Source organism: Pygocentrus nattereri, chromosome 9 (assembly GCF_015220715.1).
Source record: "Pygocentrus nattereri isolate fPygNat1 chromosome 9, fPygNat1.pri, whole genome shotgun sequence".
Classification (NCBI taxonomy): Eukaryota; Metazoa; Chordata; class Actinopteri; order Characiformes; family Serrasalmidae; genus Pygocentrus; species Pygocentrus nattereri.
Window position 1 is genome coordinate 43,373,308 of NC_051219.1, and position 16,957 is coordinate 43,390,264.

Below are 16,957 nucleotides of genomic sequence, written 5' to 3' on the forward strand. Positions count from 1 at the left end.
TCTAATGTATATTGTGATAAACTCCCTGCTGAGGTCAACTGTTTAAAAATAAGTGTAGATGTCTAAAACTTTCGCACAGGACTGTACATTGTCATAATAATAATAATAATGGTAAACTTAAAAAAGGTACCAATAAACCATTAGACTTTTAAAAAATATACTTTTTTTATTCACAGTGACCCTAAAACGCCGTCGTATGTAATCAAGTTGCTGGATTGTCCAGTGTTTTATTTATTTATTTATTTATTTTCTTTATTATACGTTTAATAGTTCTGTAGTTAAATAGTTTAATAGGTCTTTTGTCTTCTACCCCTCTCTGTGTCACTCTCAGTATGATTAATAACCGTGGGGAGGAGCAGCACCTCCCCTGTTGGTGATGCTGAGTGTCAGGCCTCGGGTCAGTCCAGCAACAATACTATCTATCACCTGCTAGCAATAAATCACCACTGCACACCCCTTGACCTCAGATCAGAGATCAGAGATCAGCGTCTGAATCACACATACAGCCAAGAATGACTCACCTTCCCGCAGAGCAGGACAGGACTGCTCTCTGTCTTGCATCAGAAACACTCCTAACACTGGACTGCTGTGTTTGGATTCCAGAGTCAGTGGTGGAGCAACGTTCCACTGAACTTCTTCAGTAGTGTCAGTAGCCTAGAAGGCGGCAGGATTGGCATTTGGCCCCTGCACAAAGTCCGAGAACCCAGAAGACTTGCAGAGATCTGTAGCTCACTCAGTGAGCATTGATCTCAGTACTACAGATCATTAAGTTCCAGCCTTTGATCCGTCATCAATGTTTTGGATTTCATTCCATTGCGTAGCGTCACGGTTTTATGGTAGTTTGTCGTCTCTTCTTCAGCCACAAGGTACTGCACTTTCCAGAAATGTTATCATGCTGTAGTAATGAGAGAGGAATTTTCTGGAAGCCTAGGAAAGCGTCCAGGGCTGGTGGTTTGTTTGATCTTGTGCTGGTAACGGAATCTGCCGTATTGATTTACACTCCACCGTGTATTTTTCTTAGCTTCAGCCAAAGCGTAGTAAAACATCCTGAGCAGAAAATACTCATGCTGGTGGTAATCTAACCTACGAACACGCATCCAGCTCAGCTCCAGTACACGCGTACAACACACTCACACACACATCCAGCTCAGCTCCAGTACACGCGTACAACACACACACACACTCACACACACACACACACACATCCAGCTCAGCTCCAGTACACGCGTACAACACACACACACACTCACACACACACGCACTGACATACACTCACACGTCCAGCTCAGCTCCAGTACACACGTACAACACACACACACACTCACACACACACACACACATCCAGCTCAGCTCAAGTACACGCGTACAACACACACACACACTCACACACACACGCACTGACATACACTCACACGTCCAGCTCAGCTCCAGTACACGCGTACAACACACACACACACTCACACACTCACACACACATCCAGCTCAGCTCCAGTACACGCGTACAACACACTCACACACTCACACACACACACACACACATCCAGCTCAGCTCCAGTACACGCGTACAACACACACACACACTCACACACACACACACACCCAGCTCAGCTCCAGTACACGCGTACAACACACACACACACTCACACACACACGCACTGACATACACTCACACGTCCAGCTCAGCTCCAGTACACACGTACAACACACACACACACTCACACACACACACATCCAGCTCAGCTCCAGTACACGTGTACAACACACACACACACTCACACACACACGCACTGACATACACTCACACGTCCAGCTCAGCTCCAGTACACGCGTACAACACACACACACACTCACACACTCACACACACATCCAGCTCAGCTCCAGTACACGCGTACAACACACTCACACACTCACACACACACACACACACATCCAGCTCAGCTCCAGTACACGCGTACAACACACACACATCCAGCTCAGCTCCAGTACACGCGTACAACACACACACATCCAGCTCAGCTCCAGTACACGCGCACAACACACGCACACACGCCCTCACACACACACACACACACACACGCACTCACACACACTCACACATCCAGCTCAGCTCCAGTACACGGGTACAACACACACACGCACTCACACACACACACACTCACTCACACATCCAGCTCAGCTCCAGTACACGCGTACAACACACACACGCACACACATCCAGCTCAGCTCCAGTACACGCGTACAACACACACACGCACTCACACACACACACACACACACACACACACACTCACATACACTCACACATCCACCTCAGCTCCAGTACACGCGTGCAACACACACACACACACACTCTCTCTCGCACACACACACACATGCCCACGCACTCACACGCTCACACACACACACACACACACTCACTCACACAACTCTCCTTTCAACCCTTAAATTTAGCAAAAAAAATGGATTAACATTTTTCTGAACCACCATTCAGTTTTTTTTCTCTTCTAAAAGTCCTCGCAGAAGTCTTAGGACTGTGATTCTTGTCACAAGACCACAGGATTTTGTTCGGTTCTCTCGACAAAGCACCACTATTCATTGTTCACTGGTCAGTTACATTGTCAGTTCTCTGTTTCCTCCGCAGGTCTGCCGATCAGCACATACGCCAAGTACTGCTACCGCAAGCTGCAGAAGGTTGTAGTGACCGGGGGCAAGAAGGTAAGAGTGGCCCTGGTCACTGATTCCAGACTTGTTTATCCTTTCGCCTTAACTGTGATTCTTCGGCCTTATTAGCCCGATTCCAGACCAGCAACTGTGGCCAGCAGGCACATAGGACGGCAGATTATAAGTCATCTGCTCACTCAAGGTGAACAGAAGAGTGGTTTAGGCAGGTTATCTCAAAGGTCAGTGATCTCAAAGGCTTTTCTGGGGAGAAGCATGCGGAGATGGACGTGCTGCAGGTTTATGGTACCGAAACAAAGCAGCCTGTAATGTGTTCAGACTGGCCTTTGACTGCTGAAGTGTAACATAGTGTAGCGGTGTGCAAGTGCCTACATGTGTTAGCAATCAGAGCACTAAGCCCTTAGGAAAGCTCCATGAGAACCACTCAGACTTGCAGTGGGAGGGTTAAAATACCCCCCCTTCCCCCCCACCCCACCACCACCCCCCCGCCGCCAAACACACACACACTCAGATGCATCACAGTAAAAGTTGTAGCCCCCTCCCTCGCTGTCCTTTCTCCAGTCCTTACCCTGTAATCAGCTGTCCCACCACTGCCTCCACTGTTTTTACTGGAGGGCTATTTTTAAGGGTTCACAGCACACCCGTACATTACATTGTCCAGTGGCATGAATGCATACTGTACTGCGAATAGCTGGTCAGACTTGGAGATGAGTTATATTGATAGATGTCACTTTATTTTATGAGTGATTACCCAACTAATCAACTGTGGTATTTTTATAGGCAAAACATTATGACCAGCTCCACTTACTATAGAGGTGCACTTTACACAGAGCAGGTACTATTTGGGTGGATCATTCTGACTGATGGGGTGGTGGAGGTGTGTTAGTGTGTGTTGCGTTGGTCTGAGTGGGTCAGACACAGCAGTGCTGCTGGAGTTTTTAAACATCTCAGTGTCACTGCTGGACTGAGAGTAGTCCACCCAACTCTGCAGCAGATGAGCTGTCGTTTCTGACTTTACATCTGCAAGGTGGACTGACCAGGTAGGAGTGTTTAATAGACTGAGTGGACACAGCTCCAGCAACACTGCTGTGTCTGATCCGCTCGTACCAGAGCATCACACACTAACGCACCACCACTGCAGTGCTGAGAATGATCCACCACCCAATTACTACCTGCTCTGTGAGGGTCCATGGGGGTCCTGACCACTGAAGAACAGGGTAACAGAGTATCAGAGAAACAGATGGACTACAGTCTGTAACTGTAGAACTACAGAGAGCAGCTATACAGTAAGTGGAGCTGATAAGATGGACAGTGAGCATAGAAACGAGGAGGTGGTCAGAACGCTATGCCTGGTCAGTGTAGGCATAGATGTAGATCAGACTGGCTTCTGTACACTCATATCCCTCTCTCTCCCACTGCAGGGTCTGAGGAAGCCCACTCTGGATGAGATTGATCACGGGCGCAACGCCATTGTGACACCATCTCTGTTCGGCAGTGCCCTGGAGGAAATCATGGAGAGGCAGAGCCAGCTGTTCCCTCAGAGGAGGCTGCCCTGGGTGCAGGTGCAGCTCTCTCAGTGTGTGCTGGCCCTTGGCGGAGCTCAGACAGAGGGCATCTTCAGGTGAGACACAAAGAGAATCAGTGAGAAAGAACTTACGGTGAATCAGCTGGTGCTGCTGTTTAAGGAGTGGCTGAAACAAAACCCCGTATCTCCAAAATGGTCTCATTACAGGAAAAGGAAAGCTTGCAGTAGAAGTTGAAGGGGAATCCCACCAGATTTTCAAAATTTCTGCATAATTCAGTGCTTGAGATATAAAAGTCATTCAGATTGGGTTGCAGTGAAACAGTTCATGTGTAGAGAAGATTAGATCCCTTTACTGTGGTGATAGGAACCAGGGTCCCAGTGTCTACAGTGCAAATACAGCCGGTTTATTTACTATACAGAATCACCAGTGAGCCTACATGCGTCTTCTGAGTTTTTATATGTAATGTAAAATATGATAAAATACCGGTTAATCTGAAAAAATAAGTGGAATAATTTTTCTTTGGTGACTTGTTTGCCTCCAGCACCCTTCTTACATCATTCCACCATGAACGGATTAGAATAAATTGAATAAAAAGATCAAAATTTCACCACAAAGCTACAGCAAAACAATTCCAACTTAACGACTTAATGAGGGAGCTTTTACAGGCAGTAAATTCTTCAGACGTCTGGTTCCTATCACCCCCACTGTGAAGAGTTCTCAGTTGGCTCTGGCTTTTGTTGACATATTAACAATTTAATTATGCATACATTTTGAGAAATTTGTTTGAGAAATTTGAGAAATTTCCCTTTAATGTAACAAGATTTTTTCTAAAGTAATTATTTACTATTTTATTGGTTCGTTCAACATGAATATTTACATTTACGGCATTTGGCTGACGCTCTTATCCAGAGCGACTTACAACTTGCTTATTTTACACAGGTAGGCGAAGGTGGTGTTAGGAGTCTTGCCCAAGGACTCTTATTGGTATAGTGTAGAGTGCCTGCCCAGGTGGGGACTGAACCCCAGTCTACAGTGTAGAAGGCAGAAGTGTTAACCACTACACTGTCCAACCACCACACAGTTGATGCGATTTATGCACAAATTGTGCAAAAATATTTTTAAAAATACAGAAATACCAAAAAATGGAGAGAAAACATTCAGCAGCATATCTCTGCTGTCGGGAGAAAACCTCGTATCTCCATTTTTGATGTTTTTCCGTTTTTGACACAGTTTGAAAAAAGCCTGTTGTCTGTTAACTTCGTGATGAATGGACTAAAGGAAACGGCCCGAAATGGCTCAGAAAGACGTCTGGTTCCATTGACTTACATTATACGTAAAGCAGGCTTTTTCCTTCTCCTGTGAAGTTTCCTTTTTGGAGATACGAGGTTTTCTTCCAACGAGCAATATATTATATGGACTTGTTAGCAAACAAAAACATTCATAACTGCTATGACCAAACATCCACGACCGCCAAGTATTAGCTGTGAGCAAACGTCTACAACCATTATGTATTAACTGTGACCGAACATGCACGACCATCATGTATCAGCTATGAACAAACATCTATGACCTGGGAGTGATGGATACCATCTGTTCAGCTGGGCAGCTATAAACAGGAATTTCCACAAGTGCACTCAGACTTTCCTTATGACAGTAAAACATTCCGAATATAGTCGTATCTCTCAAACAGGGAAAGATGCAGCTTTTTATACAGGCAAAACCAGCAAAGCTTGAACGTTTGAGGGAAGGAAAGAGTTCATTTCTCCTCTGCATGTCTAGCCAAGTTCATTATACGACCCAAACAAACATGCATCTGCGATACGAAGTTCAAAGACTGATGGCCCAATCCTCTTTTCTACCCCCCCCCCTTCCCCCCGCCACCCTCCAAAACAAACCAGTGCATACCAGCTCGTCTATCCATGTGTCGTTAAAGAGAGTGTGTCTTCTCACACGCTGCTGCTTCGAGCTCTCACGACGGCCCCATGGCTGGGTGGTCCCTACAGGAGCTGTTTGTCCAAACAGCCCCCTGTCTGTTTGACATTTGGCGAAAGGAGAGATAAAATTGAATGCATTAATTGTTTAAACAGAACGGCGCGCTCATTTGTAAAGCCGGCTGATGTGTTTTCACAAAAAGCGAGTGTTGGTTTTGCTTCGATGTGCACGAGAGCCAAACAAGCACAAATTACAGCGCTGACTTTGTTCTGGGTCGGGCCGAGGCGGGGCGGGGAACACGGTCGGCCCAATTTAAGCCTATTTAGTTGTGAAAGTTGATCCGAAGTCATTTTTCCTTTTATGTCCAAATGAGTACAGTAATGTGGGCGGTACAGACCTGACCCTACATCAGTACACTCAGTAGGCCCAGTCCCATTTCTTCTTTTTACCCCTACCCCTTGTTTTCAAGTGTTGCCCCTTGTTACTGAGCTACAGGGCAGTGGTTGAGATCTTCCCTCTGAAATGAGACCCTCTAATAAAAGAGCATCACTTCATTAACAGCTACCAGCGCCGCTCCGTAGGCGACCCTGCCCGTCTGCAGGGACAGCAGAGGAGGGGAAAGTTCAGCTCCTCACTGCTGGGCTTTAGTTACATTTAGGGATCATACGCCTTCAAAGAGGGGGGCAGTTATTTATTATCACCCCCCCTAATTTTTCAGTGATGTGAAGCTGAAGTCAGAGATTCTCCAGATTTGTGAGAATTTTCCCGTTCCACCTTAAATGGAGCAGCAGTTACATTCTGGCGCTTCAGGCGTCAGAACTGCTGGACTATTTAAGGTGGAACGGGAAGTTAGCTAGCTGGCTACTGAGACATTAGCATAGTATTAGGGATTTTTTATGCTTGTTATAAAGAAAAACGACCAAAATCCACTGAAACCACATTAAACTGAGATAATATAATGGTTAATATAATTTTTAACGGAGTAAATTCTCACGTTTGTGGGTTTCTTTGGTCTCTTGTTCTCCGTCCCGCCGGTTTTTCTGTTTTTCTCATTTCTCTCTGTTTGGAGTCTCTGAAAAACCTCAGGTTGGAGGGTCACGTAGCCCCAACGCTTCACCCCACCCCTCTATCTCAGCTAGAATCAGGACTCCCAACCCCTAGACGTGAACACGCAGCACGGAGGGCTAAGGGCTCAGTGGTAGGGGCGAGGGGTGAGATGGGATTTAGGCCCAGAGGCTGAGTGGGATTTCCCATTTTTCCATGTGTGTGTAATATAGATATAAAAAAGGCAAACACATTCTTTCCATCCCCCCCGTCCCTTTTCTAATCATCTCTTTTCATGACGCCTGCGGCCGATGCGAGTCGTGTCAGGAAATCTGTCCCTGACCGTTTGTTTTTCATTCTCTCGTGCCAAATGAAATCTCCTGTTTTTAATATCACCCCACATTGACCGTTTATTGTTTTTAGAGATGATATTCGCTTCAGGGCACTTGTGTATCACAGCGTCCTCCTCATTATTCTTCAGTCAGTCCCTGTGAGTAGAGCAGCGCAGACACAGCACCGTCCGCTTTGTTTAAATCTGACGATGCTCAGAAAAACTTCATATTAATCCAACTTCATGTTCATATTAATCCATGTTTTTGTTTATCTTGCATGCCAGCACCGTTCTGAGATGAATGCAGGGGATTTGTATTGTGCAAACCAGTGCCACCTTGTGGCCAGTTCCTTTTAGAGAAAATTCCACGTGTTCTTTGCTTAGTTTCAGCATTCGCAAGGCTACATGACACCTGTGTAAGCTTTTTATGGCAAGTGGCATAAACCTGTATATTACTAAAAAAAGTTTTCTCAATTTTTGTCTTTTTTTTAAATATTTTTTTGCATAATTTGAAAGCAACAGTTGCCTTTTACACTGTATTAATATTTCATGATGAAAACCTATATAGAATGGTCCAGATTTTGGGGGGGTGGTCTTGTTTCAGGAACATTTATTACAAGTTAAGGTTTTTTTTTTTTTAATAAAATGTAAAATGACCATTTTTGGATATACATGGTTTTTGTTATCAGATGGTGACGATATGCCCAACACAAATTCAACACTTTTGTTTTTTCCTCCCTTTCTGCAGCAGTTTGACCAAAAACAGTCCAGGATATTTTTATAGATACAGTACGTGTCACGCTACTGTAGGCAAATGGTGATCCAACCAGACACTAGTGTGAGAATTCTCTTTCCCGGCCCCCCCGGGGTTTCAGTAAAATCTTCTTAGTAAAATGTGTTCAGTTTTTGTTCCGTGTAGATGTTCATATTCATAAAGGCTTATTTCCAACAAGGTGTCTGCTGATGTGAAATGACATCAACATCAATGGATTAAGCATTTGTAGATGTTTCTGTAGGTTTAAGTTGCTTGTCGTGAAAGGCTTATGTAGGTGTTAAGTGCCTTTATAAATCCCTGTCGTTGGATCACAGCCTCATATCTCCAAAATGTTAACTTTACAGGGGAAGGAAAAAACATGCTTTACTTTTAATGTAAGTCAATGGAACCAGACGTCTTTCCAGGTCATTTTGGGTCGTTTCTTTTGGACCATTCATCATGAAACTTACACACCGTGTAAAGGGCAACAGGCTTTTTCAAATTCTATCAAAACCTGAAAATCCATGAAAATGGAGATGCGAGGTTTTCTTCCGACAGCAGTGAAATGCTGTCCTTGAGCGTCACCCGGCTTTCACATAAACACCAACAACCGAACACATGGGGCTGCATTTCTGATCAAGCTTCTCCCTGGACCAGACTAACATTATTCAGTAGAGAATTGGATTTAGTGTAGCTAAAGATTCATCTTGGTGTTGAAAACTGGAGCCCGGTGTTTCATACATGACAGACAAAATGATAATAAGTGTCACTGTTTATGTAAATGGGTTGGTTTTATGCTGCAGAGTACCTGGAGACATTGATGAGGTAAACGCCCTCAAACTACAGGTGGACCAGTGGAAAGTGCCAGAAAACCTCTCTGACCCCAACGTCCCTGGTAAGAGCAACATCACCTAATTAAACACAGCGTCTTTACATTGTAGGCGTTTACAGTCCAACCCAGTCTCTGACTATTTGTGTTTGTGTTTTTCTTATTTCTGTCATTTTTCTGCTGTTGTCATTTGATGAAGACTGTAAGAGGGTTTGGAGTGATGAATAAACGTCTGATCACACTTTCCGTCTCTCTCCCTCAGCGTCGCTGCTGAAGCTGTGGTACAGGGAGCTGGAGGAGCCGGTGATTCCGCAGAGTTTCTATACGCAGTGCATTAGTCACTATGAGGATCCTGAGGCAGCCATCAGTGTAGTGCAGTCATTACCAGAGCTCAACAGACTGGTGCTCTGCTACTTCATCCACTTCTTACAGGTAACACTCACACGTTCTGATATCAGGAAAAAGGCAATTGTTTGGCTAGCTTAGTTGGTCTTCAATTAAAGTTCAGTAAGGTCCAATTAGAGAAAATATCCTCGAGCGAAGGTCCAGAACAACATAACGTCTGACCTGCATCATGAATCAGCGCCACATACTGTAGGAATATCAGCATCTTATACAGTCGATGACTGAACATCAGATCAAATAAAGTCCAGTTCGGTCAGATTTCACCAACATTTACTGAACATCAGATCAAATAAAGTCCAGTTCGGTCAGATTTCAACACCATTTACTGAACATCAGATCAAATAAAGTCCAGTTCGGTCAGATTTCAACAACATTTACTGAACATCAGATCAAATAAAGTCCAGTTCGGTCAGATTTCACCAACATTTACTGAACATCAGATCAAATAAAGTCCAGTTCGGTCAGATTTCAACAACATTTACTGTCAGTTTCCTCTTTTTAGATCACGTCATGTGGAATAACTTCCCTCTGACTCACTTTCTTCTCTGACTGCTGTTTCTCTCCTCGTCCCTCCCCTGTGTGCGTCACTGACTCGAGTCTCAGTGCTCATCGCAACGCACAGATCCATGTCAAAATGAAATAATTCTCCATAGTTTATCGATTACGGGTCCAGGTCCGCACAGGACAGCGTCTGGGTCTGGCCTATTAGTGACCTCTGGTCTAGTGTTTAGTGAATGATTTTATTCAATTAATGTTGATTTATTCCCACTTTATTCCAGTGAATAAATAAAAAATATGTTTTCATGAGGACAAACACAATGTCCTTCCAATACTGACTGCCAGTAGTGCAGTCGTAAACAGTTCGAGTAGCTGATGTTGTCCTATTTCATGTGGCTTGGACTGACAACATACACACACAAGCTGTACTGGAGCCTGTTGGACGGGTTTCCAGACATTCTTAGATATTAATTACAGACGTGTACACACAGTAGAGATGAAGCAGTACCTCTACTGACACCTTAAATATCAACCAATGTTTTCTGCTTTAAAGTGCACCACGTTTTAATAAAAGCACCTGAAGGTATGATGCTCAGGCTGTTCCAACGCTGTACTACCCTACGGGAAGAAGAAGCCGATTTATAGAAACTGCAGCTTTTTATTCTTTTTTAATATATATCTTCCTTTTTATTCGTGTATATATGACCAGACTCTGCGGTGCGGTCTGATTACATTTACGCTGCCAACTGAACTGAATTTAGCTCGCCTCCTTGCCCGGGAGCCAACCTGGCTGAGCCAGTATGTCCATATTGGGCACGTCTGGCTGAATCCTGTGTTTTGTTGAGTTATGAAGTGATTTATATCTCCTTTTTATAAAGTCACTTATTTAACTCATTAGGCTTAATTTTCTCATCTGGGCTGGCTAAGCAGGTCAAGAAGTGTCATTAGGAATTTGTCAGCTGATGAGTTTAATGAATTCTCTGACTCTTCAAACCTTGTGCTAGCACTCAACAACCATGGGCCAGATATTTCTTCTCAAAATATTGACTTTTATTCTCAAAATATTGACTTTTTTCACAAAATATTGACTTTTTTTCCTGAAATATTAATAATTTTTTCTTGAAATATTACATTTTTCTCAAAATATGACTTTATTCTCAAAATGTTACAACTTTATTCTCAAAATATTATGACTTTTTCTCAAAATATTACAACTTTTTTCTTGAAATATTACAATTTTATTCTCGAAATATTACAACTTTTTTTTTTTAAATATTACAATTTTATTCCTGAAATATTATGACTTTATTCTTGAAATATGACTTTTTTCTTAAAATATTACGATTCCATTCTCAAAATATGACGACTTTATTCTCAAAATGTTACAACTTTATTCTCAAAATATTATGACTTTTTCTCAAAATATTACCATTCCTTTCTCAAAATATGATGACTTTATTCTCAAAATATTATGACTTTATTCTCAAAATATGATGACATTATTCTCAAAATATTATGACTTTTTCTCAAAATATTACACCTTTTTTCTTGAAATATTACAATTTTATTCTCGAAATATTACAACTTTTTTTTTAAATATTACAATTTTATTCCTGAAATATTATGACTTTATTCTTGAAATATGACTTTTTTCTTAAAATATTACGATTCCATTCTCAAAATATGACGACTTTATTCTCAAAATATTACAACTTTTTTCTTGAAATTTTTTTCTTGAAAGTCTGTTATTTTCATTTTTACTGACAGTGGCCCTAAAACGCCGTCGTAACATGAGGCTGCTGTTACTGCTGTTGTTGCCACATGACCTACTTTGTTTGTTGTGCTGCTCGCAGTTCATTATTTCAGTTTGCGTTTATTGCCGAATTCAGTCTGAGTCATTCTGTCTTGGTTTCAGAAGCTGATTCAACACCAAACGTTACCGTACTCCCCTCATCTCACTCATGTCCTTCTCCCCGCTCAGGTTTTCGCCCAGCCGGTGAACGTGAGTAAAACCAAGATGGACGTGAATAATCTGGCCATGGTGATGGCTCCCAACTGTCTGCGCTGCCAGTCTGACGACCCCCGTATCATCTTCGAGAACACGCGCAAAGAGATGTCCTTCCTTCGCATGCTCATCGTGCACCTGGACACCAGCTTCATCCAGGGCCTCATCTGACCACTCACCCCTGACCTTCTTCCTTCTAATCAGCACTGAGTGCCCAGTTTCTCTCATAGTGGGGCACTAAACTATGGCATTGGAGAGAAATCTCGTCTGGTCAGCTCCACCTTTCTCAGCTTGGACATACTGATGTCTTAAAGGAAGCTTTCTTTGCGGCGGCCACAAGTGCGAATGTCGTCTCGCTTGGTCATCAGACCTTTAGTTCCTAAACCGAAACCTTCAAATCTGAATCACCAGCAAGGGAAACCTCAAACTTACAGCTCAGTGACTCACTACGTACCAGCTTTCACGGAAGGTCCTTGATCTGAGTCTGCTCTGAATCATTTTGAGCGAATGCCCAGCCAGGAAAGAGGCTCCTGTAGGAGTTTCCACAGCACCGTACAGACTCGATCTACTCGGGGGGCGACTCGTTCTCACTGCAGATGTCATGCTGATGATGCTGGCGTATGATTCAGCAAGTCCGCAGCAGCCAGTCTGCTGAGCACATGAAACCATGCGTGCAGGGATATGAATGATGCAGCAGGACCTACAACAATACCATGTTCTATGGGTTATTACTACTAATTCTGTCTATTCGAAAAGCAGGGTTTGGACATGCTTTGTGGACAATCGTGATCTTTTTTTCTTTTACTCTAACAGATTATGCAAGCAGTGATCCTCAGATCCTCAGATCCTCAGTGTATTTCTCTAATTTAATACGGTATGACAGTGTTGGGTATTTAATGGATGCTATTCGTATGCTGTGGAGCGTACAAGGGGAGAACGCGATGCTCCAGATTGAGTTGAGCCCGGTGGAGTAACAGTTGATAGCCCGCGGAAGACCATGATTCTGCCCGTGTCTATGTGGTCCCAGACGGTCATCCCACTCGAATCTAGAGGGCAGGGCCTGGACAAGGCTTCTAAATAACCTCCGTCTGACTCTCCTCCCCATTTGAGAAGGGAACAATTAGACCTTTGATGAAGTGCGCCCAGTTATTTTCAGCTTTTAGCAGGACAACGGAAAGGCACGCAGCTAATGAGGACTCCTCGTCGTCAGCTGCGTCCAGTAGCAGGCATCTCTGGTTCTGTGGAAACCATTTGCAAACCTGACCCAAACTGGGGGAGTAAATTCTTGCATTGCTGTTCCCCAAAAGCAGTTTACAGAAAGTGGGTGTGATTCATGTTTGAGATGTGTGGTTAAGGGGAGAGGCAGGAGGTTGGCTATAGTATATTTAGCTCTGTGGTCAGAGATTTGGGGTTTAGCACCCAGCATGGGACTGGAATGCCTCTTGGTTTTGGCAAGAGACCGTGCTGGAGTGTACACATGCATAGCACAACCCCCCTCCCCCCTCCTATTTTTAAGCTCTAGGCGCCAAATGAGAGGGTTCCGCCAGTCAAGCGAGGTCCAAGGTTAGCTGCATGTTAAAGCCCCGTTTCCACAGCCATTCGTCTGGGTCTTGCTGGTCCAGGCAGCCTGCAAGTGCACTTTACTTCGGTCCCATTCACCTTCATGACTAGGAGATGAGAGGGTGATCAGACGTCACTACAGTTGGGCTGTAGTACAAAGAGCCTCTCCAAAAGAAATGCTGACTTAACAGAAGCACTTCAGGGTTTTGCTTCTGTAAGTTCTACATCTCCACGGCACCTGCATATCAAAGCAAATGAAAGCGAATGAACAAACTGATGAGAAGATACAGGCACCATATTCTTATGGCTCATTGGCTGTTGGCCTATGTTATGAGGATTGTAAGGCTGTCAATGTCGATTCTATTAGTGAATCAGTATTGATTACACCGATCAGGCATAACATTATGACCATGACATTATCAGCTCCACTTCCTCTGGTCATCCTCTAGTCCTTCATCAGTGGTCACAGGACGCTGCCCACAGGACGCCGCTGGCTGGATATTTTTGGTTGGTGGACTCTTCAGTCCAGCAGCGACACTGAGGTGTTTAAAAACTCCAGCAGCACTGCTGTGTCTGATCCACTCAGACCAGCGCAACACACACTAACACACCACCACCACGCCAGTGTTTCTGCAGTCTTGAGAATGACCCACCACCCAAATAGTACCTGCTCTGTGAGGGTCCATGGGGGTCCTGACCACTGAAGAACAGGGTAACAGAGTATCAGAGAAACAGATGGACTACAGTCTGTAACTGTAGAACTACAGAGTGCAGCTATACAGGAAATGGAGCTGATAAAGTGGACAGTGAGCGTAGAAACAAGGAGGTGGTCAGAATGTGATGCCTTATCGGAGTGTTTTGACACTTCATTCCCAAATCTGATTTTTTTTTTTTTAAGAAAAAGATGAACTGAGCAATAATAAACCGTGCATAGCCTTTCAAAAAATCCAAAATACATTTTTGGAAAAGGACACCTTTAAAAAGACTTTATTATAAAATATTAAGCCGCTCTGGGGGGAAAAAAGCATGCAAAAAATACATGAATATGCATTATCATTATGCAAATTGTCAAGCAATCATGGCTGATGCACTGAAAAGGTACATTTTAATCGAGTAATCAAGTTTAATTGATTCGTTGTGACGGCCCTGGTGGAGTGACCCGACTTGTAGCTCTGACTGATGGGACTGGGGCTGTGATCCTGGCCTGAGGAGAGGCTTTTGGGCTCATCAGGAACGGTTCCGTCTTTGCGCAGGACGAAGCAGCAGGTTATTCCGCTGGAGTTTTCCTCTTGTGCTGTATATATGACCATATGCTCGCCATGTCTCACTATGAGCTCCGTTTACCTGATTCATCACTTTTGTTACAATAAAAAGTCACTTCATTTGTGGGTTTACCTTCATTTCACACTCTCTCGGTCGGTTCAGGTCGTCTTACCTGGTTTTACATATTGTCCTCCCTTTGTTTTTGATGATTGTGTATGATGAAAGGAACTGTAGCAGAATACAGTAACGTTGTGTTGTTGACAGCCCCCCCTTACCCCCAAATACTGTACTGCACTTACCTTTGTCCGCTCCCTGACTGTGGGTGTTCTTACAGGCGTGGAGGAGTCCGACTGTAAATGTTCCTTCTCTTTCTTTTCGGCGCTGCATTAACCGGGGCAAAAACAGCAGCTCATGCTGATCTGGAAAACATGGATGGTGTGCATTTCGTTTTGCATCGTTTCCTAAAGGAAGAATAAAGTTTGTAAATTTGCAAAGTTGTACAGAAAGTGAGCGTCTTTGTTTTTTGTTTTTTTTCTCAGGTTTTTCAAGCAATCCTCTTCAGCTCTCGGCTACATCTGACATGCAGATGTGTTTACAGTCTGCACAGGTGGTCCAAATCCCTTGATTGTCCAGTGGCCATGAGTGCGTATGCTTAAGCAATAGAACAAAGAGAAAGCGTGTTATCACGAAATAATCGTAAATCGAAGATCATCACAGCCGTGATGTTACTGGTGATAACTCCCTCCTCGAGTGCTCTACTGCTTTAATACAGCAGTTAAATAAATACAGTAAGAAATGAATAAACTGGCCGTGAACGCAGCGTTTAATATGTTTTAATGTTCAGTTCCTTCCTCCTAATTATAGCTCCTTAACGAGCAGCTTGTTGCTACGTCAGAGTAACGAGCTCCGCCCACTCGCTGCTCAGCCGTCAGTTCGTTCTCAAGCTCCTTACACTAAATTCCCAAACTGTCGTCTCCACTGAGCAGCTTTTCAGTCGGCAGCTGTGACAGAAGAACAGCTGAACAACCTGGAATCAGCCAGAAATGAACCCAACTCCATTCGCCAGACGTGTCTGATCTTCAGAGTCGGACCAAATCAGACTGAGCCGTAAAACTGACCCAATATCAGGTTCAGCTCAGTTTGGTCAGTTTGTCCAGATCAGTATTAATGTTGTTTTGTTCCAGCCGGTCTGTAAAGCTTCTTACAGCCCGTTTAGTTTGGCGAATGGTGTTGGGTTCATTTCTGGCTGATTCCAGGTTGTTCAGCTGTTCTTCTGTCACAGCTGCCGACTGAAAAGCTGCTCAGTGGTGACGACAGTTTGGGAATTTAGTGTCGTCTCGTCTTCAGAGTCGGACCAAATCGGCTGTCGGTCAGATGTGGTCTTAACAGCGTCCGTTTTCTGTTTGTGGCAAAGTAAGAAGGAAAAACGTTCAAATGGCTCGAGCGTCTCCTACAGCTGTCAGAGTCGTTGCTTAGCAACGGCGTCTCAGCGGAGGGATAGCGTTCGTGGCCGTAATGATTTTATGTTTAAAAATAATCTGGTTAAATTACATATTAAAATTATTAATGGCTGCTTTTGTGTTTGCTAGACAAAACCGGCTGTTAACACCAGACTTGTTCAAAAATTTCATCTCTTAGGGGTGGAATCCATAATGGCTCCACATGGCCAGGTAGTAAAACCTCAATAATTGGGAAAAGGGTATAAGAACGTTTCTAAGCTGAAACACAGCTGCAGCAGTGAATAGAGGTATTAAAAGAGCTTCACTACCATTAACCAAAGGCACGGCTCCACTCAAATAACAACAACGTGCATCGGACTGAAAAACAGGAATACTTAGTGCAGTCGTGGGCTGGAGGTTAGGGAACCAGCCCTGTGACCGGAAGGTCGCCGGTTCGATCCCCAGCACCGACAGTCCATGACTGAGGTGTCCTTGTGCAAGACACCTAACCCCCAACTGCCATGGATAGGGCTGCCCACTGTGCTGGGCAAGTGTGCTCACTGCCCCCTAGTGTGTGTGCGGTGTTTCACTTCACAGGTGGGTTAAATGCGGAGGTGAAATTTCTCCATTTGTGGGACGAATAAAACTCATCTTCAGAAATAGGCCTCTGAGCTCTGAAAGCTCAGCCAGC

At 44.0% G+C, this 16,957-nt stretch overlaps 1 protein-coding gene across 4 annotated transcripts in view; it reads left to right on the plus strand.

Annotated features, from left to right (window-relative positions):
• The window catches only part of si:ch211-218g4.2 (rho GTPase-activating protein 39), a 121,470-nt gene extending 107,401 nt beyond the window's left edge, over nucleotides 1-14,069 (plus strand). For all 4 annotated transcript variants that reach the window (XM_037541292.1, XM_017700970.2, XM_037541291.1 and 1 more), the window contains 5 exons: nucleotides 2,643-2,716; nucleotides 4,102-4,301; nucleotides 9,071-9,162; nucleotides 9,359-9,528; nucleotides 11,981-14,069. In XM_037541292.1, the coding sequence (XP_037397189.1) occupies nucleotides 2,643-2,716; nucleotides 4,102-4,301; nucleotides 9,071-9,162; nucleotides 9,359-9,528; nucleotides 11,981-12,175 (731 nt within the window). In that variant the 3' untranslated portion in view covers nucleotides 12,176-14,069. The remainder of the gene's footprint in view (nucleotides 1-2,642; nucleotides 2,717-4,101; nucleotides 4,302-9,070; nucleotides 9,163-9,358; nucleotides 9,529-11,980) is intronic.
• The last annotated feature ends 2,888 nt before the right edge of the window (nucleotides 14,070-16,957 follow it).